Genomic DNA, 22,169 nt, shown 5'->3' on the forward strand with positions numbered 1-22,169 from the left:
CTCACAGTCATTCCCGCCCGAACCCACCTCAACGAAACCTGCAACCGCCACGAAGCGGAGCTCTTCTTCCGCCGCCTCTACCCCCATGTCTTCTTCTTTAACAAAAACTCCCAACCTCCCTCTGAGGACCCCTCCTCCCACCTCCAACCTTCCTCCTCCCCTTGGTCACCCCTCCAGATGTGTACACATACTTTGACCTCTTCATTGCTGACCAGCCACCTCAATTTCTCCACCCTTCCCCCCCACGCCCCACCCTCTCCAAACACATCCCCGCTGAAGGTGCAGTGCTCCACTCTCTCTGCACCAAACCCTGGTTCACCATCAAACCCGCTGACAAAGGCAGAGCGGTGGTAGTCTGGAGAATGGACCTCGATGTGCCTGTGGTGAATCACCAACTCTCCAACACCACGTCCTACCTCCTCCTTGCCCATGACCCCATCGCGTCCCATCAGGCCAACATCACTCGCACTGTCAGTGCCCTCATTAACTCCAGTGATCTCCCCTCCACTGCCTCTAATCTCATAGTCCCCCAGCCCCGCAATGCCCAGTTCTACCAGCTCCCCAAGATCCACAAACCCAACTACCCCGGCTGACCGATCATCCCAGCATGCTCCTGCCCCACCGACCTCCTCTCATCCTACCTGGACTCCACCTTCTCCACCTTGGTTCAGGCACTTCCCACCTACATCCGCTACACCAACCACACCCTCCATCTCTTCAGTAACCTTCAGTTTTCTGGCTCCGAGTGCTTTATCTTCACGATGGATGTGCAGACCTTATATATGTCCATACCCAATAAGGATGGCCTCCAGGCCTTCCACCTCTTCCTCTCCAACAGACCCATCCAGTCCACCTCCACCAATACTCTTCTCTGCCTCGCTGAACTGGTACTCACTATCAATAACGTTCCCTTTAAGTCTTCTACCTTCCTCCAAATCCAGGGAGTGGCCATGTGCACCCGCCCGCCTCTTTATCAGCTATGTCGAACAGTCTCTCTTTAGTGCCTACACAGGCACAGTGCCCCAACTCTTCTGCCATTACATTGATGACTGCATGATGGAGTGACCTGCACCCAGGCTGAACTGGAGCAGTTCATCGACTTCGCTCACAACTTTCACCCCACCCTCAAATTGACTTGGTCCATCTCGGACATCTTCCTTCCCTTTCTTGACCTCTCCATTCCCATCTCTGGTGACAGTGTTCAGAAAGACATTTGCTGCAAACCAACAGAGTCCCATTACCACCTGGACTCCACCTCTGCCCACCGAGTATCCTGCAAGAACTTCATCCCATTCTCCCAATTCCTCTGCTTCTGCCCAATCTGCTCGGATGAGGAGACATTCCAGTGATCACAGACGTCCACCTATTTTGAACAACGTCCTTTCCTCCTTCTGTCATCCACTGCACCATTGCCATTTCCCATTCCATTGCTCTCAAACCACCACCTCCAAACACAATAAAGCCAGAGTCCCCATTGTCCTCACCTATCAACCCACCAATCTCCGTATCCAACGCATCATCCTTAAACACTTCTGCTAATTCCAACTAGACAACACCACCAAGTATATCTTTCTCTCCCCACCCCTGGCTGCCTTCCACAAGGACCATTCCGTTTGACAATTTTTGGTTTGTGTCACTCTCCCACCAACCCTTCTGAATCCCGAGATACCTTTCCCTGCAACTCAAAAAGAAGTAAAGCCTGCTGGTACATCAACACCTCACCTCCATCCAGTACCCAAAACAGTTCTTCCAGGTGAGACAGAGGTTCACCTGCCTCTCCTCCAATCTAGTTTACTGCATTAGGAGCTCCTGATGGGGTCTTCTCTCCATCTGGAATACCAAACGTAAACTTAGGGAATGGTTCATCAAGCATCTTAGCTGGGAATGCAGGGGCTGACCAGACCTCCCAGTCACCACCCATTTTAGTTCCCCTTCCCATTCCCTTTCTGACATGACCATCCTTGGCCTCCTCCATTGCCACAACGAACCAAACCGCAATTTGGAGAAAGAACACCCCATCTTCCACCTGGGCGCCCGACAGCCCGGAGGGCTCAACATTGACATCTCCAATTTCATATAACCACCCTTCCCATCCCATGTCTCCCTTCCCAACCCCTCTCCCTCCATTTCACTCCTTCCTGCCACCTACTAGATTCATTCCTCCCATTGACCAACCAGGTCATAACCTCTACCTGTCACCACCAATCACCACTTCATCATCCGATCCCTGCCACCCCCTTTATCTTCAGCTCCCCCTACACCCACCTCCATTCCTGAAAAGGGGTTACACCCGAAACATCAACTAGGGTGGCACGGTGGCTCAGTGGTTATCACTGCTGCCTCACAGCACCAGGGACCTGGGTTCAATTCCCGCCGCCTGTGTGAAGTTTGCACATTCTCCCATGTCAGCTTGGGTTTCCTCCAGGTGCTCTGGTTTCCTCCCATAATCCAAAAATGTGCAGGTCAGGTGAATTGGCTGTGCTAAATTGCCCATAGTTTTAGGTGTGTTAGTCAGGGGTAAATATCGGGTAGAGAAATAGGTTTGTGTGGGTTATGCTTCAGAGGGGTTGTGTGCGGACTTGTTGGGCTTAAGGGCCTGTTTCCACACTGTAGAGAAGGGGCAGCATGGTGGCTCAGTGGTTAGCACTGCTGCCTCAGAGTGCCAGGGCCCCAGTTTGATTCCATCCTCAGACGACTGAGTGTGTGGAGTTTGCACGTTTTCCCCGTGTCTGTATGGGTTTCCCCCGCGTGCTCCGGTTTCCTCCCACAGTCCAAAAATGTGCCAATCAGGTGAATTGGCCATACTGAATTTCCCATAGTGTTAGGTGCATTAGTCAGAGGGGAAATGGGTCTGGGTGGATTACTCTTTGGGGTCGGTGTGGACTGGTTGGGCCGAAGGGACTGTTTCCACACTGAAGGGAATCTAATCTAATCTACTCCGATGCCTGGCTTGCTGTTTTCTTCCAGCCTCCTGTCTGTCTACATTGAATGGAAACAGCAGGAAATGGTTGGACAATCAAGTATCAGGGCCATTGACAAATGGGATATGCAACAGATAGATGCATTGAGATGGTCATTCACAAAGAGAAAACCAAACTGGAAATTAAACATTCAGACACAATGGACTGAATTTAACATCAGAAAGTGTGAAACCATGCATTTCGGTCAAAATAATCTAAAGGCCGACTCGGATTTAAATTGTGAGAGATTCCAACAAAGTGCAGTACAGAGTGATCTGGGACGTGGGACACTGAAAGTAAGTGCAGGTGCAGCAAGTAATTGAGAAGTTGAATGGAATTTCCAACTTTATTGCTGGGGGTTGGAATTTAAAAGTAGCGAAAGCCTGTTCAAACTGTACAGTGTGTTACTGAGCCTGCATTTGGATTATTGTGTGCAATTTTCGTCCCTGTTTTTAAGAAAGAATGGACAGCTATTGGATTCTCTCTCCTGCTCCTATTTCCCATGTCCTTGTGTGCTCCAGTGTCCTTCCCAACAGTGGAGCTGGTTGGAGCCTACCTGCAGTAACAGCCTCCAGTCTCTGGGTGGTTCTGCCAAAACATCTGCCTTGCTGTCACAGTTCCCACATTACAACAATGTCTGGACTTCAGAAGTATTCCATTGGCTGTAAAACATTTCCAAACATCCTAAGTTAAAGGATGGTATAAGAGAAATATAATTCTCTCTCTTTTCATATTTTATCTCGATGCCTTCCCACCTATTACTGAACAACATTCCACACTTGTGTAAAGTCTGGAATGAATCATGAATCTCTGGGAGAACTTAATGTATGACAACACTTGGATTAATGACCACCTCCTCAGTGGGCTTTGAGGGTGAAGGTCAATAGCAGTCTCCTTGTGACTTGATCTGAGTTGGTCTGAGTCAGTCAGTGTTATTGTTCTGGGTAGAGACAGTACTGACCAACCTCAGACCCTGTGATCTGATTGAGATGAAGGGTTAGCTGTGCAGGGCTTTCACACATGGCTCATAAACATAGTGAAGCAGGGGTTCCCCATTTTGCGAGAGTAAATTGAACTAACAAACTGGGTGGGCGTGACACCCGCACACTATCCCCAAGTGAGTGGGGATAGGAACAATAATATTCTCAGACAGAAAGGATGGTAGAAATGGTACCCCACAGAGAGAGAGAGAGAGAGAGAGAGAGAGAGAGGACAGGAAGCATGACACTCCCCAGAGACAGGCGAAGAGTAGCTGTCTGCTCCCCACTTTCGTGTTGTGACATATATCCTTGGGAAATGGGTTTGGTTTCTATTTTCTCAATTGTATTTAGGTTTGATGATGTGATTCGGGAACAAGGATTCCAATTCCATATTTTGTGTGGCAGCAGATCCACTGAAGGTCATGCTTTCATTTGGAGTTTGCCCAGGATTCTGTCCAGGCTGATACAGCATGGTCTACCAGTGCTGCTCCTATTGGGCTAATCCATCACAAATGAGGGAATCTGACAGAGGGAATCTCCCTGTGCTAGCAAAGGGAAATTTGTTTACACTGTAATTGCCGCCAAAGAAGTTAGTCAGTGGATGTAATTCCAGCTGAATATAATGTTCTGATGTCCATGATGGGATTAACCTTGACAGCTCCCACTTGCCTTTACACCAACAGTGGGGCAGGAAGTCACCACGCAGTGGTCCCCTGGCTCACACTGAGAAATCAAGTTGATGGTACAACTGCAGAGAGCAAGTCAATGGCTTGGACTCACTGAACGACCAGAGACTTCAGCCAACAACTGGGTCACAGGCAAATGGCGTGTTGTGCAAACTCTCAGTATCTCAGGGAACAAACACAACTACTGAGCTATAAAATTGTACAGAATTTTTTAAGAAAATTGGGATTCCAAAAATAAAATCCAAACACAATATGTATAAAAACTGAGTACAATCTCATTACAAAGACGACAGCATTCCCTTTGAAAGCTGGACGATAATGAGATGAGAATTCTAACAACTACCCACTCTATCCCATGGTGTTCTCATCATAACACGTTTGCAAGCCTCTTAAAAACACGGAAGGAGAGAGAAACATTATAAACGATAGTACCACGAGTGAGGACCCATCAAAAACTAGGACAATGATGTTATATGCTCCCAGCCAGAAATAACACAGATGCATTCACATCATTAGTTTGTTAAATGATGTTAAAAAGTCTGCCAACCACTTTCATGAAGACGGAGTATTTAAATCTCAAGACACGTTGATGACTAATTTCCAGTATCACAGCAAGGAAGCAGCAGCTGACATGTGAACTCTAACAAACTAATGATAACAGGCACTGAATACAGAGCAGGCTCCTGAGAGAGAGAAAAAAATCAACAGCCGAGGTCTGTCCAGTGCTGGGAGAATTTTAGACAAGACACCTCGTTGCCAGCAAGTTACTGCAGCTTAAAAATTCCAGTATGATCAGAAAGAGAAAAAAGGACAATGTGCAGATTGTTGAACAGGCCCCTACACCTGGGCCTGAGGCAGGAGCCCAAGCTCCAACACACTGGCCTCACTTCACACCAACCTTCACACAGTGTGGGGTCATGAACTCCGGCCATCAATTCCTCTGGGACTGGGACGGAGTGAGGGAACAGGGACAATTGTAGCAGAGTCAATAAGGAGTAAAGCAAGATGGAGAGGGTGTTTTGGAAAGCGGTTAGAAGAGGAAATATACTTTGTGTCACTCAGTACCGACATCATCTACGTGTATCACAGAATGAACATAACAGCACACTGTGAAGACAAGCAAAAGTCACACTGAAGTACTTTTCTTATCATGGTGACATTTTCATTGTGGTGTGATAACTACCCTACTTCTGTTACTGTGCTCTCTCTCTATGGGTCTGTACAGATTGAGCCTGTTAGCTCCAAGCAGTGTCCCAGTTTATGTTTTACTGATCAGGGACAGTGAAGCAGCTGCCCTCTAGTGGCGAGAGAGCGCTTGCATGGCTGCTGAGGATTATGGGTAAAGTCCCCTTCAATTCACGCCCACGCAAACCAGCAGCAACTTCAGTTGATTTATTGAAAACCACAAGCTTTAAGGCGCTGATCCTTCAACGGTGGAACTGGCCACACGATCATACGAATTAGGGGCAGAGGAAGGAGATTCATCCTCTTGAGCCTGCTCCCCATGGCTGACCTGATTATTCCACATTCTTGCCTAATGCCGATAGATTCTTGATAAGCAATGACTATCTACTTCTTCACTACAAACATTCAGAGGTTTCATTTCTATGTTTGAAGAAGAGTTCCAAAGGTCTATGACCTTATGCAAGAAAAAAAAACTCTGCTTATCTCGGTCTTAAATGAGGGAACTTGTTTTACTTTTATATTCTCCCTGAAAAGGAAGCATTCTTTTCACATCCACGCTGTATTCTATGTTCATGTTGATATGGCATCTGCTTGAATCAGCTGCTCTCCCGTGAGAACAGCTGCCTATCCTGCTTCCTTCTATGGCTGATGCACATAAATATCCAGGTCCTACTGCCCCTACACCCAACCATACTTGTATCCTTTGGTTTGTTTTATCTTTCCACGTTTTCCTACCAAAATGAATCAGTGACGTCTCTTTCCATTAAATTCTATCTGCGACCATCTGCTGATTCCATGAACTTACCTGTATCTTTTTTGAAGTTCGACACGATCTTCTTCATGAGCCATAATACATCCAAGTTTCATACCATCAGCAAATTTTAAAACTATGCCTTGTACACTCAGGTTAACATACATTTAAATATTTTAAATAATTTTTAAAAGAAACAATTTTATAAACTATTGTAAATCAAGCCGCCAATTTCTTACCTATCTCTAGTTTCTCGGACTGAGTTCTGAGCCAGATTATGGGGCTGTTAAGTTTGAAACGCGTCACTGTGGGACTGGAGTCACAGACCGGATGATGACTGCGTTCCCTTGTCCAAACTACATTCATGAACATTGCATTGAGCTTCATAGGTTTTTTTGTTCAGATCCCAGCGCCTTCTTTCCCAGATATTACATGGCTCACCACCGCCCTCTCCAGGACAATTAGGGTAGAGCCACTTTTGTGCCCGCCCATCCCAGGAGAAATCAAAATAAATGATACATTTCAAATGATCAAACTGGTGAGGCTTGAATTCATCTCTTTGAAAGACTGGAGCCTAGCCTAGCCTAGAAATAGAGCCATGACATGGGTGAACCTGGGTTTGTCAGACTGAAAGGTGGAGTGTCCTTCGGATTAACACTGGGATCAGGCACAAAATGAATTACACTCAAAGATCGAACAAACGGCTATCAAAGCGGGTCACCAAACTGCAAAGAGCAGCAATTTATCTGGGAGAACTCAACAAGTATCAGTGGGTGTAAGAGCATGAGGCAGGCAAGTGTCAGATATTGTTGAACACACCAGAAACACAGTCACACAGAAAGGGAAGCTATTGGGATAGAGCAGGGAAACGGGAATGACTGAATTTCTCCACTGAGAGCTGGAAGGGGTTTTCTCAATAGTAACTCCTCTGAGAATGATAAAGGTTGAAGGACTGTTTATATTATAAACAACACTGCAGCGCTCAAGAAAGGATGCCGAGTGACAGATCTCCTTTCAATTGGAAACAATATCAGAAATAAAGGTCAATATGATTTTGGATTGAATATTGAGAGTGAGGAGATGGAGGGGAGAATGACCATGGCAGCTGCCCTGAAGAATGGTTCATTCACGTCTAGAATATGGTGTACAGTTAGGGGCTGCTTTGAGGGACAATACAGAATGGGGCAGTGACAGGGGATCAAGGGTCACAAGAAATGTGCAGGATAGCAAATGGAAAATGCCATGGAAAATGCAGGGTTACAGGGATAAGGTAGGGGATGCGTGGGTCTGGGTGGGGTGACCTTCAAAGGGTCAATAGGAGCTTGCTGGGCTGTGTGGCCTGCTTCCACCCTGTAGGGATTCCTCGATTCGATGATTCTGTGAAGGCCAGAACAGAATCTCAACATTGGAGGGAGGGAATTCTGATGTTCAAAAATTCTTAAACAAATAATAACAGTAAATGTAGATTTACTGTCAGTGCAGACAAACTGAAAGGAAAAATGACTGATTCTGCAGTCATATACCAGGTACAGAAAAGAGATCAGGAAAAATATTTTGATGCAGTCATTGGAACTTAATGATGAATGATGATAAACATAGTGCTCCAGTAAAAAAAAGACAGAATGACTTTTTAGAATTTCAAAATCCCTGAAGCAAAAGAGGAAATCAGGATCAAATAGTCATTTGAGAATATAGTACTTGAGTGGGACAAGATCCTTCTAGTGAAAACATTTCATTTTGCCTTGCTTTCTCTCCATGGATACTGCCTGACCCGCTGGGATCTCCAGAGTTTTGCTGTGCTATTTCTTACAAATTGTCTTGTTGTGTGCAAGACAAAAGTTTTGACAAAATGTCTCTTTTTTTTCAGCAACTCTTGAAATTGGATCAGTTTGGAGAGAAAGCAGGGCCATGGAATCATCTGTCCGTGCAGGGAGGGAGGGAGTGTGTGTGGAATCTCCCATGGCCAGGGTTCTCCTGGCTGTCACCACATCAGGAAGGCTGGAGCTTGATGATCGAGCTGAATGGACAGGGCTCACTCTCACATTCCTCAGGGCCATGGAGCCTCTTGTGATGGGAGCATCTGCTTGGTGTCAGGGCAGACAATGACATTGCAGTGGGATTGCAAATGGGACAACTCGACAATGGATGCTGCACAATGGCTGCACTGACTCTTCCTCTCTGCCTGATCCCTCCCCACACACAGGAGAAGCTGCATTAGGAGCCTGTTCTAAAGGGCTACAACACACTGCAGCACTCCCGACCTCCAAAGAGAAGAACATTTCTACAAAGACTTTGCCAAGAACGGATATTCCAGCAACTTCATCCACAGATGCCTAACAGACAAACAACGTGATGAGGACATGCCATGACCTAACTCACTAGCCATGCTACCTGAGGTAAAAACATCACAGAATTGACAGCGAGACTTCTCCAACCACTCATAAACTGCCCAAAAACTGACAGCCATACACAGACAACAACTCATGAGAACAAAAGCCCAATACTCACCGTTTGAAAGACAGATGTAATTTACAAGATTCCATGCAACGTTTACACAAAACACCTCGGACACACAGCCAGACAACTCGCCATCTACATCCATGAGCACCAACGAGCCACTAAACCCCATGAGCAGCTGTCCCGAGTAGCTACACACACAGATGACAAGGACCACAAATTTGATTGTGCCAACACTATGATCATAGGACAAGCTCAACAGAGGGCAGCCAGAGAATTCCGAGAGGCGTGATTCTTTTCCATGGGCTCCATCAATAAACACATTGACCGAGACCCAGTATATCGACCACTGCAACGAACATCAGGAACCAGTAACTGGAAACAGCAGGAATGGAACCAAATAAATTCCAGAAGATACAGTACAACAGCGCTTCACAGGATGCTCCAAAGCTCTGAAGATGTCACTTAGACGGGGGGCAAAATGTCTACAAGTCAACGTCCCAGCTCGGCGAGCATACCCACAACTACAGCAAAAGTGAGGCGTTTTCCTGTCCTACAGTGCTCTCCAAATCCTTACCTGCCATCTTCATTGTCATACCCTCCTGCCCCTTCCTACATATGGAATTGGACTGCCTGGACCTGAGGCTTATAAGTTCCTTCTGGAACAAAGTCTCCAGGTATCTCTGCACCTCCCTGATGTGTCACCAATACTTTCAACTCAACCTCCAATCCAAACACCCTGTGTGGGGGTTGTTGTAGATTTATCCATTCACTACAGTTGTGTTTCGTCTGACTCACTTTAACTCAATAAAGACATGTTGATCCCGTTTACAAATGAAAGATATCCATCTCTGTATTAAACCAGTAATTGTCTTCAGTATCTGAATTAAAGTTTTCGTGCTTTCCATTTATTGATCCTCCCGAATGGGGGTGTCCCGAAGCTGTACAAGTCGACACGAGGATATAGATGGGCTGGAGGGTCAGATGGGCTGATCAGTAACAAGTGGAATTCATTCAGATAAATGTGAGTCAGTGGACTGAGCTCTCCCTGACCATGCGAGTGAGGTGAGGGCAGAGTGACAGCTCTTGACATCAAGGCCTCTTTGATGGTGTGTAGCATCAAGGAGCCCGAGCAATGCAGCAGTTTTTCACCTGCTATTCCAGGGAAAGGATCAACATCGGGATCCCTCTGTGCAACTCCTGGGAGTTCTGTCATCCCAAAGGGACACATCGTCCTCCTCAGTTCATACAAATCGCAGCTTTATAAGCACACACTGTCCAAACTGCTTGGGGGAGCTGACCTGAACTCTCTCAGCCCTTGTGCCATGCTCTGCTGGAAGATGGAGGAACTATTGGGGAAGCCTTGAGGCAGACAGCTCCATCAATATTGTTGGTCCTTAAACGTGAAGGTGAACTTGTCCTGGTCCTCAGCCCTCCCTGACCCGATATGGACCAGAACACATTCAAAATGACCAACTGTGTAATGACCCACTGTCAGTCCATCAGCAATGATCCAATCTGCTCTGAACACTCCCTGAGTGAGCTCACTCCATTATGTTCAGATACACTTCCATTGAGTGCCCAGCGAGCCCACCCTTACACTCCAGGGTTTGGATAGCCCTCCCATCACAGAGTTCCCCCTGTGAACCCCTTCAGTTCGTTCTCCACTGGAGAGGGCTGGTCCAAGTGGGTTTGATGGACGAATGAGATATAACGGGGTCTACTTGATATGTTCTCTGTTCCCCACCCACACACGTGTGGACACAGGCTCTTCCCCATTCATCGTACACCATCAGGCACAAGTATTCAGGATGGGTACTGCCCCTTCAGAGCACCACCATGGTGGATGGGGGCTAATGGAATGAAAGGTACCCTCCCCACTCTGGGTTTGGTCCTTTCCAATCTCCACTCTGAGTTCAGCTCACTCTCGGCATCGTTCTTCAATCTTTCTGAACTCCAACAGATCTTTCTTCTTTTCCCCATTTATTGGGGATGATTTTCTCAGACCCTGCAATCTTGCTGAAAGTGCTCCTTCTGGCCCTAACTGTAGTATTGCCCTCCTGCTCCCGGGACCCCATTGCCCTCTCTATTCTCCCCCTCATGTTCCGTGCCTTGAGGGTGGAGGGTTTCACTTCACACACCCTTTCCCTGATGCTTCAGCTTGGGCCATTCCCAAAGTACACACAAGACAGAGACTTAAACTGCTTCATGTTTATTCCCTTTTCCAGATTGACATTGACAGAAAACAGACTGCAATTAACAGCCCAGACAGAGGAAGCTGCACAAATTCACAGCCACAATGGAGCTTGAGGAAAACACTTGTGGAGATTTTCTCAATAACCTGAGAATCCTGTCTCTTTAAACAGTGGCAAAACCTTAAGGTGGAACTGGTGGCTGAGCAGGAAGGAGATCTGGTTTACAGAAGCAGAGACTTCTGAGGTTCACATGGTTTTTATACAGCTGACAGTTTTCAGTATCTTTGAAAGATTATGCTTGGTCTTACAAGCCAGCACCATCGCCAACAAACAGTCCCCCTGGGCAGGGACAGAATAGGGTTAGATACAGAGTATCGCCTTTTCCATATTGTTCACACGAAAGACACCCATGACAGGGACAGGATAAGATACGGCTGAGGAACGGCTGAGGATACTGGGATTGTATTCGTTGGAGTTTAGAAGATTAAGGGGAGACTTAATAGAGACGTACAAAATAATACATGGCTTGGAAAAGGTGGATGCTAGGAAATTGTTTCCGTTAGACGAGGAGACTAGGACATGTGGACACAGCCTTAGAATTAGAGGGGGTCATTTCAGAACAGAAATGCGGAGACATTTCTTCAGCCAGAGAGTGGTGGGCCTGTGGAATTCATTGCCACGGAGTCCAGTGGAAGCCGGGACACTAACTGTCTTCAAAGCCGAGGTTGATAGATTCTTGTTGTCTAGAGGAATTAAGGGCTACGGGGAGAACGCTGGCAAGTGGAGCTGAAATGCGCATCAGCCATGATTGAATGGCGGAGTGGACCCGATGGGCCGAATGGCCTTACTTCCACTCCTACGTCTTTTGATTTTATGGTCTTATATAGAATAAAGCTGTCTCCACACGGTCCTCTTCAAAATCCCCCAGGACAGGGACAGCACGAGTTTGGGTACAGAGTGAAGCTCTCTCTACAGTGTCACAGTAACCTGCCTTAACCCCTGACCTCAGAAGTGTCCCCGAGGCCAGTTCTGACAATGACCTCTGTCCTGCCAGCTCAGCCCTGTTCTCTTTGAACTTATGTCTCCTCTGTGGACTGACTCAAACACTCTACACACATTCTGATCTCCTGATGCTCTTGCTGAGGGGAGAGGGGAGGGTCACGTGGGTGAGGGCACAGGGGAAGCGAACGTTGGACTCCCAGTCAGACCCAGAGAGGGTCAGCAGGCTGCTGACACTGTAGGTGCTGTCTGAAGCTCGCAGGTAGTTGCTGGTCTGAACCTCGTCCGAATTAACTGCACCGTCCTTCTTCCACTGCACCTCCAGCTCATCGGGATAGAAGTGATTGGCAAGGCACACCAGGGTGGCAGTGCCCTTGGCATTGACCTTCTCATGGGAGGGGGCAGCAGGGTCAGCTTGGGCTGAGAGTTCTCACGGCCTGAAAGACAAGAGAAATAATTCTAATCCCTACCATTTGAAGGGATTTCAACTCTTCAGACATTAACTGGCAAAAGCATCATTTTGAACTTTTGTATCCAATTCCTAGTAAACCCAACAAAAGACTGGACATTTATTAAAATTCATTTTTAATGGTGGACATTGAAGTCCACCATCCAGAGTACATTCTGTGCCCTCACCACCCTAAGAGCTTCCTCCAATGCTGTTCAACATGGAGGAGAGACTGATTCATCAGCCGAGGGAGGACAGTATGTGGTCATCAGGCAGAGGTTTCACAGAATCAGAGAATCATACAGTGTAGAAGAGGTCCCTCATCTGATCATGTCTGACCCACCAAGGCAAAACTAAATCTATTCTCCATCCACTTTCCAGAACTGGGCCCCAAGCATTGAATGTTCAGATATTTCAGGTGCTCATCCAGGTATTTTTTAAACGGTTGTGAGGTTTCCGTCCTCAACTACCCTCCCAAGCAGTACATTCCAGACTCCCACATTCTGGGGGAAAAAGGTTTTCCTCAACTCCTCTCTAAAGCTCCTGTCTTTCACATTGAATGTGACCCAACTCATTATTGACCCTCCAACTAAGGGGAGCAGCTCCTTTCCATTCCCCCTGTCCATCCCCCACATTACCTTATACACCTCTGTCAGAGCCCCACTCAACCTTCTCTGTTCCAAAGAAAATAACCTGATCCTCTCTTCACATTTGAGATGGTCCATCCCAGGCAACTTGCTCTGCACCCCGTCCAGTGTCATCACATCCTTCCTATAGTGTGGGGACTGGAACTGCACACAGTACCCCAGCTGTGGCCTAACCAGTTTTGCCCAGCTCCAACATATCCTCCTTGATCCTGAAATTCGCGCGTGAAATGATAAAGACTGCACCACCACCTCTGCTGGGTCTGTCCTGCTGATATGCCCAGGACATATCCTGGGATGGTGATGGTGGTGTCAGGGCCATTGTCTGTAAGGTATGGTTCTCTGAGTGTGACTGTGTCAGGCTGTTGCTTGACTAGTCTCTGAGACAGCTGTCCTGAATTTGGCACCAGCCCCCAGATGTTAGTAAGGAGGATGGAGCAGGGTAGACAGGGCTGTGTTTGATGTTGTTTCCGGTGCCAAGGTCGATGCCAGGTGGCCTATCAGGTTTCATTCTGTTTCTGAGACTTCCCAGCGATTGTTAGAATTGAGGCCTTGCTCGGCCATTACATATGGTGGTTAACACTTAACCTCATTGCTGTGGGTCTGGAGTCACGTGTAGACCAGACAAGGTAAGGACAGCAGATTTTCTTCCCGAAAGGACATCAGTCCTTTATCTCAATATCTCTTAAACAAACCCCCAATCACTCACAGATCGGGAGAACTTCATCCGAGAATATTGTAGCAGACTGGGATCAACACACTCCTGGAAGGAATCATGTTGAGTGTCCATGTAGAAGGTTCCACTGGGCTGAGATCAAGGGTGAGGCTGCTACTCATGACCCTATGACCCCTGGAAGATGGCAGTGCTCTGACAATGGGCGATGGTCAGGATCTGTAGACTGCAATCTAAAAGAAGGACTTGCATTTGTGTCGCACCTGTTGCTACCTTAGAATGACTAATGCCCCTCACTTCTGATTGTACACAGCAAGATCCCAGCATGCAGCCTGACAATGAGTCGAGAATCAGGTTTTCACTGATGCTGATTGGGAGATAAATTTAGACCAGGACACCAGGGGGATGTGCCCTGCTCGTCTAAAATTCAGTGGCATATTCCACTGCCCTCGAGAGGGCAGACATCAGAACATCCCATCTGAAGACGGTCCCTCAGTGCTGAACCTCTGACAATGCTACACTTCCTCTGTATTGACACACCAACAGTGCAACACCCCTCAGTATGAACTGTCTGCTAGTGCAGCACTCCCTTCGTACTGAACCGTCTGATAGTCCTGCACTCCCTCAGTGCTGAGACTCAGATTGTGCTGCACTCCCTCAGTACTGACCCCCTGACAGTGTGGCACTCCCTCAGTACTGACCCCCTGACAGTGCGGCAGTCTCTCAGCTCTGACCATCTGACAATGTTGCACTCCCTCAGTACTGACCCCCTGACAGTGCTGCACTCCCTCAGCACTGCACTGCACTCTCGGCCTGGATAATTTGCTTCAGTGATAGAATCATGTAATGATGGAATCTGAACAATGTCTTAGCAGGCCATTCACCCCAATGAGTTCACACCAATACTCCGAAGAGCATCCCACCCAGATCCAAACCATGACTCTATCCCTGTAACCCTGCATTTTCCAATGGCTCATCCACCCAATCTGCTACATTGTGAGTGTGAGGGGAGATGCTCCCCACTGAGACCAGGCTGACACCTCCCGGTCCAATAGCCTGCCTTGCTTCCCCATCCAAGCTCACAATTGGAGGAACAAGACGACTTGGGGAGGCTGGAGGTGTTTCCCAACCAGAGACAGTGCCTTCGGGAGAGAGATGGTGAACAGATGATGATTGTGTGTGTGTGTGTGTGTGTGTGTGTGTGTGTGTGTGTGTGTGTGTGTGTGTGTGTGTGTGTGTGTGTGTGTGTGTGTGTGTGTGTGTGTGTGTATTGGGTGTGGGGGTGGGTTGGGGTGTGGGACATTGAAGCAGGCGATGGCAGGTCCTGAGCCCTTTCCCCAGCAGAGTTTGTAAGTCGATGGGTGAAAGTGGGAGGGGCACTAGAGTAACACCTTTGTTGCTGCTGAAACCCTTGCTGTCTGCTCAGTCACGTCTGAGAGACACACAGACACATCAGACACACCGGAGGCAGCTTTCTGTGGATGTTCTCCTGAGGCAGGCCTCATCAATCACGGAGCTATGGTCAGTAACGGTGTAAGCTGTACGATTAAGAGGTGGGCACTGTGGAGTGTGGAGTGTTTTATTTCCCCCCCAACTCTATTTTGATTCACTCCCTGCCCTCCCCTTCACCTTTTGATCACGTAGCATTGACTTTTGATGTGAAGGACACTGCTTGTCACTGGCCACTCAGGTATTCCCTTTCTTCCTGGAGGTGGAAAATGAATAAAGAACGTAGAACATGGAAAAGTACAGCGCAGTACAGGCCCTTCGGCCCTCGATGTTGCGCCGATTGAAGCCTACCTAACCTACAGTCGCCCAATAACCTCCATATGCTTGTCCAATGCCCGCTTTAATGACATTAAAGAGGGAGAGTCCACCACTGCTACTGGCAGGGCGTTCCATGAACTCACAACCCGATGAGTAAAAAATCTACCCCTAACATCTGTCTTATACCTACCACTCCTTAATTTACAGCTGTGTCCCCTGGTAACAGCTGACTTCATTAGCGGAAAAAGGTTCTCACTGTCAACCCTATCTAAACCCCTAATCATCTTGTACACCTCTATCAAATCTCCCCTAAACCTTCTTTTCTCCAATGAGAAAAGCCCCACGTGCCTCTGCATTTCCGCATACGATCTTCCTACCATGCCAGGCAACATCCTGGTAAACCTCCTCTGCACTCGTACCAATGCCTCCACAACCTTCCTATAATATGGCGACCAAAACTGCACACAATACTCCAGATGAGGCCGCACCAGAGTCTTACACAACTGCAACATGACCTCAGGACTCCGGAACTCAATTCCTCTACCAATAAAGCCCAGTACACCATGTGCCTTCTTCACAGCACTATTTACCTGGGTGGCAACGTTCAAAGATCTGTGTACATGGACACCAAGATCCTTCTGCTCATCCACACTACCAAGTAGTCTACCATTAGCCCAGTAATCCATCTTCTTGTTACTCCTACGAAAGTAAATGATTTCACACTTAGCTACATTGAATTCCATTTGCCACCTTACTGCCCAGCTCTGCAACTTATCTATATCCCGCTGTAACCTGCCACATCCTTCTTCGCTGTCCACAACTCCATCGACTTTCGTGTCATCCGCAAACTTGCTCACCAGCCTTCAAGCCCCTCCACCAGGTCATTTATAAAAATGACAAACAGCAATGGTTCAAAAATAGATCCTTGTGGAACACCGCTAGTAATTGCGCTCCAAGTTGAACCTATACCATCAACTACTACCCTCTGTCTCCTTCCAGCCAGCCAATTCCTAATCCAAATCTCTAATGCACCCTCAATGCCATACCTCCGTAGTTTTTGCATTAGCCTGCCATGGGGTACCTTATCGAACGCCTTGCTAAAATCCATATACACCACATCTACTGCTTTACCCTCGTCCACTTCCTTGGTTACCTTCTCAAAGAATTCAATAAGGTTTGTGAGGCACGGCCTGCCCTTCACAAATCCATGCTGACTATCCTTGATCACATTATTCCTATCCAGATGTTCATAAATCCTATCCCTTACAATTCTCTCTAAGACTTTGCCCACAACAGAAGTGAGACTCACTGGCCTTTAGTTACTCGGGCTATCCCTGCTCCCCTTCTTGAAGAAGGGGACCACTTTCGCTATCCTCCAGTCTTCTGGCACTATTCCCGTAGACGACGACGACATAAAATTCAAGGACAATGGCTCCGCTATCTCCTCCCTAGCTTCCCAGAGGATCCTAGGATAAATGCCATCAGGCCCAGGGGACTTATCTATTTTCATCCTTTCCAGAATTTCCAACACCTCTTCCCTACATACCTCAAAGCCGTCCATTCTAATTAATTGTGACTCAGTATTCACATCGGCAGCAATGTCCTGTTCCTGAGTGAATACTGACTAAAAGTATTGATTTAGTGTCTCACTGATCTCCTCCGCCTCCACACACAACTTCCCACTACTATCCTTGTCTGGACCGACACCTACCCTAGTCATCCCTTTCTTCCTGACATACCTATAGAAAGCCTTTGGGTTTTCCCCATGCCTACCAACTAAGGACTTCTCATGTCCCCTTCTCGCTGCTCTTAGCTCTCTCTTTAGATTCTTCCTGGCTACCTTATAACTCTCAATCACCCCAACTGAACCTTCACGCCTCATCTTTACATAGGCTGCCCTCTTCCCTTTCACAAGGGATTCCAATTCCTTGTTAAACCACGGCTCCCTCACAAGACCCTTTACTCCCTGCCTGACTGGTACATGCTTATCAAGGACACCCATTATCTGTTCCTTGAACAATCTCCACATATCATTTGTGTTCTTCCCTTGAAGCCTGTTTTTCCAATCCACGCGTCCTAAGTCATGCCTCACCGCATCATAATTTCCCTGCCCCCAGCTATAACTGTTGCCCTGCAGTGCACACTTATCCCTCTCCATCACTGGAGTAAAATTCACCGAGTGGTGGTCAATGTCCCCGAAGTGCTCACCTACCTCCAATTCTAACACCTGGCCTGGGTCATTACCTGGAACCAAATCCAGTATAGCCTCACCTCTTTTTGGCCTGTCTACATATTGTGTCAGGAAACCCTCCTGCACACATTGGACAAACACAGACCCATCTAACGAACTCGAGCTATAGCTTTCCCAGTCAATATCTGGGAAGTTAAAGTCCCCCATAACAACCACCCTGCTACTTTCACTCTTCTCCTGAATCATCCTCGCAATACTTTCCTCTAATTCTCTCGGACTATTAGGAGGCCTGTAGAAAACACCTAACAGGGTGACCTCACCTTTCCTATTTATAACCTCCGCCCAAACTACCTCAGATGGCAAGTCTTCCTCCATCACCCTTTCTACTGCTGTAACACTATCCTTGACAAGCAATGCCATACCTCCCCCTTTTTTACCCCCATCTCTGACCCTACTAAAACATTTAAACCCTGGAACCTGCAACAGCCATTCCTGTCCCTGTTCTGCCCACGTCTCTGTAATGGCCACAACATCGAAGTCCCAAGTACCAACCCATGCTGCAAGCTCACCTACCTTATTTCTTATACTTCTGGCATTGAAGTATACACATTTCAAGCCACCTTCCTGTTTGCAGGCACCCTCCTTCGAGATCGATGCCATGTTCCTAACCTCCCTACACTCAAGGTCCTGTACCCTAAAGCTACACTCCAGGTTCCCATGCCCCTGCAGAGTTAGTTTAAACCCTCCTAAAGAGTACTAGCAAACCTGCCCCCAAGGATACTGGTGCCCCTCAGGTTCAGGTGTAGACCATCCTGTTTATAGAGGTCCCACCTTCCCCAGAAAGAACCCCAGTTATCCAAATATCGGAATCCCTCCCTCCTGCACCACCCTGTAGCCACGCATTTAACTCCTCTCTATCCCTATTCCTTGACTCTCTATCACGTGGCACGGGTAACAAACCAGAGACAACAAGTCTGTTCGTTCTAGCTCTGAGCTTCCAACCTACCTCCATGAAAGCCTGTCTAACATCCTTACCACTCTTCCTGCCTATGTCGTTGGTGCCAACGTGGACCACGACCTGGGGCTGCTCCCCCTCCCCCTTAAGGACCCGGAAAACACGATCAGAGACATCACGTACCCTTGCACCTGGGAGGCAACATACCAATCGTGAGTCTCTGTCGCCCCCGCAAAACCGCCTATCTGTGCCCCTCACTATTGAGTCTCCAATAATATTCGCTCTACCTTTCTCCACCCTTCCCTTCTGAGCAACGGGGACAGGCTCCGTGCCAGAGGCCTGAACCTCGTTGCTTACCCCTGGTAAGTCATCCCCCCCACAAGTATCCAAAACGGTATACTTGTTCTTGAGAGGAATGACCGCAGGGGTCCCTGCACTGGCTGCTTCCTCCCACTCCCCCTCACTGTCACCCATCTCTCTATAACTTTCGGAGTAACTACTTCCCTAACGCTCTGATCTATGACCACCTCTGCCTCCCGAATGATCCGCAGTTCATCCAACTTCAGCTCCAGTTCCCTAACACGGTCTTGGAGGAGCTGGAGATGGGTGCACTTCTTGCAAGTGTAATCAGGAGGGACGCTAATGGCTTCTCTCACCTCAGACATGTTGCAAGATGAACATTGCACTGCCTTCGCTGCCATCCCTCTAAAAGTTAAACTTTAAAAACTAGATCTAAAGAAACAAACAAGCAAAATGCAGCACTTACCTGCTTATCACAACGGGTCGTATTGTTAGGTGAGAGGATGAGGGTGGGTGGGAGGCTCTACCCCTGTAGTGCCTCGGGTTCCTCGCCTGCGCGCTTTTCTAAGAAAAAAAACCTTCCCAGGTAAGATAGCGCGACACCAGTTTCTGGGTCCGCTAGGCGCTTAAAAACAACTTTAAATTTTAGCCGTTAAAAAAACAATAACTGGACTATACCGTGACTTAAAAAAAAAACACCTCCAGACAGCCGTTACCTGCTCCGCTGAGAGAGTGAGCTCTGCGCTTGTAATTTTTCACTGTGTCTCACACCTGCACACACACAATGTGGGTGCTGGGGAAAAACTATGCACCACCATTGTTAGGCAGCTTTGTGGGGGTTATAGAAAAGAAGAAAAAAATAAAAACTGCTTCCCTGAAAGCCTGAGTCTGCATCTCAGCTCGGAAGGATATCAGCTCATTCATAAAAATTGGTCCTGCCCCTCCGCAGCCTAGCCAGGCTGCCTGTGCCTTTCCATCTTCCCAGGTTTTCCCTTGTGTCACAGCTCATTCTCCTGAGAGTTGGCTGTACTCAGGCCCAGCAGCACATGATCTTGTCCCACTGTCAGATCCTTTTCGATAAACTCATGGCTCACCACTGCCATCTCCTGGGCAATTGGAGAAAGGTAATAAATAGCAGACAGGTCAATACATTCCCCATCCCAAGAGAAATCAAAATAAATGATGTAGAATTCATATGATCAAACTGGTGGAAGATGGAGTGGATCAGCTCCGTGATTACATTTCACCTGATAATTGCTGTATTAAGTTCAAGGTGAACTTAAGGTGGTCTCTGCTAAATTCAGATCAATTTTCATGGTTAACTTTCTCTCCAAACTGATTCTAATTTGAGTGTTGCTGAAAAACAAAACATTTTATTGGAGCTTTTTGTCTTGCACGCATCAGGACAATTTGCAAGAAATGCCACAGCGAAGGGAAACAATATTTAAACTAGTGTGTTCGTGCTGACCTGTCAGCACTTTCCTCTCATGCAATATAAATGTTGTGATTTTCTCTTTCGATTGGTGGTTTTGCAATTGCCCTGATGAGGGAAAACCCAAAAGCTTCCACAATACTCTCAAATAACTATTTGATCATAATTTACTCTTTTGCTTCAGACCTGTTCAATTTCCAAGGAGTAATTCTGTCCCATTTTGGATGGTGGACTCAGTTTATCAGCACACACTAAATTCCAATCTCTGCATCAAAATATTTTCCTGATCTCCTTCCTGTCCCTGGTGTTTGACCACAGACTGTGTCATTTTGCCTTTCTGTTTGCCATCATTGACAGAAAATCGACATTTACTGTGTTGATTTCATTAAGGAAGTTTGAATATCAGAATTCCCTCCCTCCATCCTCGAGATCCTGTTCTGGTGTTTCCTTGTAACCTCGATCCCCTATCCCTGCACCATTCTGCATTGCCCCTCATAGAAGCCCCTAACTGTCCACCATATTCCAGATGTGACTTAACCATTCTTCAGTACAGCTGTCCTGGCCACTCTCTCCTCCATCTCCTCACTCTCAATATTCATTCCAAACTCCCAGTGGCCTTTCCCATGTCTTATTCTGAAAATTTTCCCAACTTTAAGCATTTATGTCACTCGCCATCCTTTCTTACCCGCTGCAGTACATTGTTTGAGCTGCACTTCATCATTTATCGTTATGAGTCATTACAAGCAGGAACGCTTCTTGCCAACTCTCAGTAGAGAAACTCAATTGATCCCATTGCCCTGCTCTATCCCAATCGCTTTAAATTGTATTTCTGGTGTATTCAACAACATCTGCATTACAGTCTTACGCCCACTAATGGCTTTCTGTTGTCTCTTGAGTTCTTCATGATAAACTGTTTTTTTTTTGCAGTTTGGTGACATTGTTTTTGTAACCGTTTGTTAGACCTTTGCAATTCATATTGTGCCTGATCCCATGTGCCAATCGTTGGGGCACTCCAACTTGTAATCTGAAAAAGCAGGCTCCAGTCTTTCAAAGAGATTAATTCAAGCCTCCCCCAGGTCAATCATTTGAATTGCCCCTCATTTATTTTGATTTCTCCTGGGATGGGGCAAGCGTTGATGTGTCTGCGATTGGTTGCCTTTCCCTAATTGTCCTGGAGAGGGCGGTGGTGAGCAATTTAATATCTGGGAAGGACGGCGCAGGGATATGTCCAAACAAAAACCATGAAACTCAATGTCATTTTATGTATGTTCTTTAGGCAAGGGAATCCAGTCATCACCCAGACTGTGACTCCAGTCCCACAGTGACATGATTCATCCTTAACGGCCCCATGATCTGGCTCAGCAAAGAACACAGTCCGAACTGCTGGAGATGGGCCATAAATATGAGGCTTTCCAATGACATTAACACCCTGAGAAGGAATAATGCTGCTCTTTGCTGTCTGCCTTTTAGCTTCTGAGCCACCACACTCTCACTGTCAAGGGTCTCTAATCCTCTCACATTAATATATTAAATGATGGCAATACGT

At 47.1% G+C, this 22,169-nt stretch overlaps 1 gene segment (V, D, J or C); it reads left to right on the plus strand.

The window, feature by feature from the left end:
• Positions 1 to 21,583, plus strand: part of LOC140479512 (Ig kappa chain V-V region MOPC 149-like) — a 41,294-nt gene extending 19,711 nt beyond the window's left edge. Inside the window, 1 exon segment of the V gene segment in view lies at positions 21,551 to 21,583. Within this exon segment, the coding sequence occupies positions 21,551 to 21,583 (33 nt within the window).
• The last annotated feature ends 586 nt before the right edge of the window (positions 21,584 to 22,169 follow it).

This window comes from Chiloscyllium punctatum, chromosome 7 (genome assembly GCF_047496795.1).
Source record: "Chiloscyllium punctatum isolate Juve2018m chromosome 7, sChiPun1.3, whole genome shotgun sequence".
Lineage (NCBI taxonomy): Eukaryota > Metazoa > Chordata > Chondrichthyes > Orectolobiformes > Hemiscylliidae > Chiloscyllium > Chiloscyllium punctatum.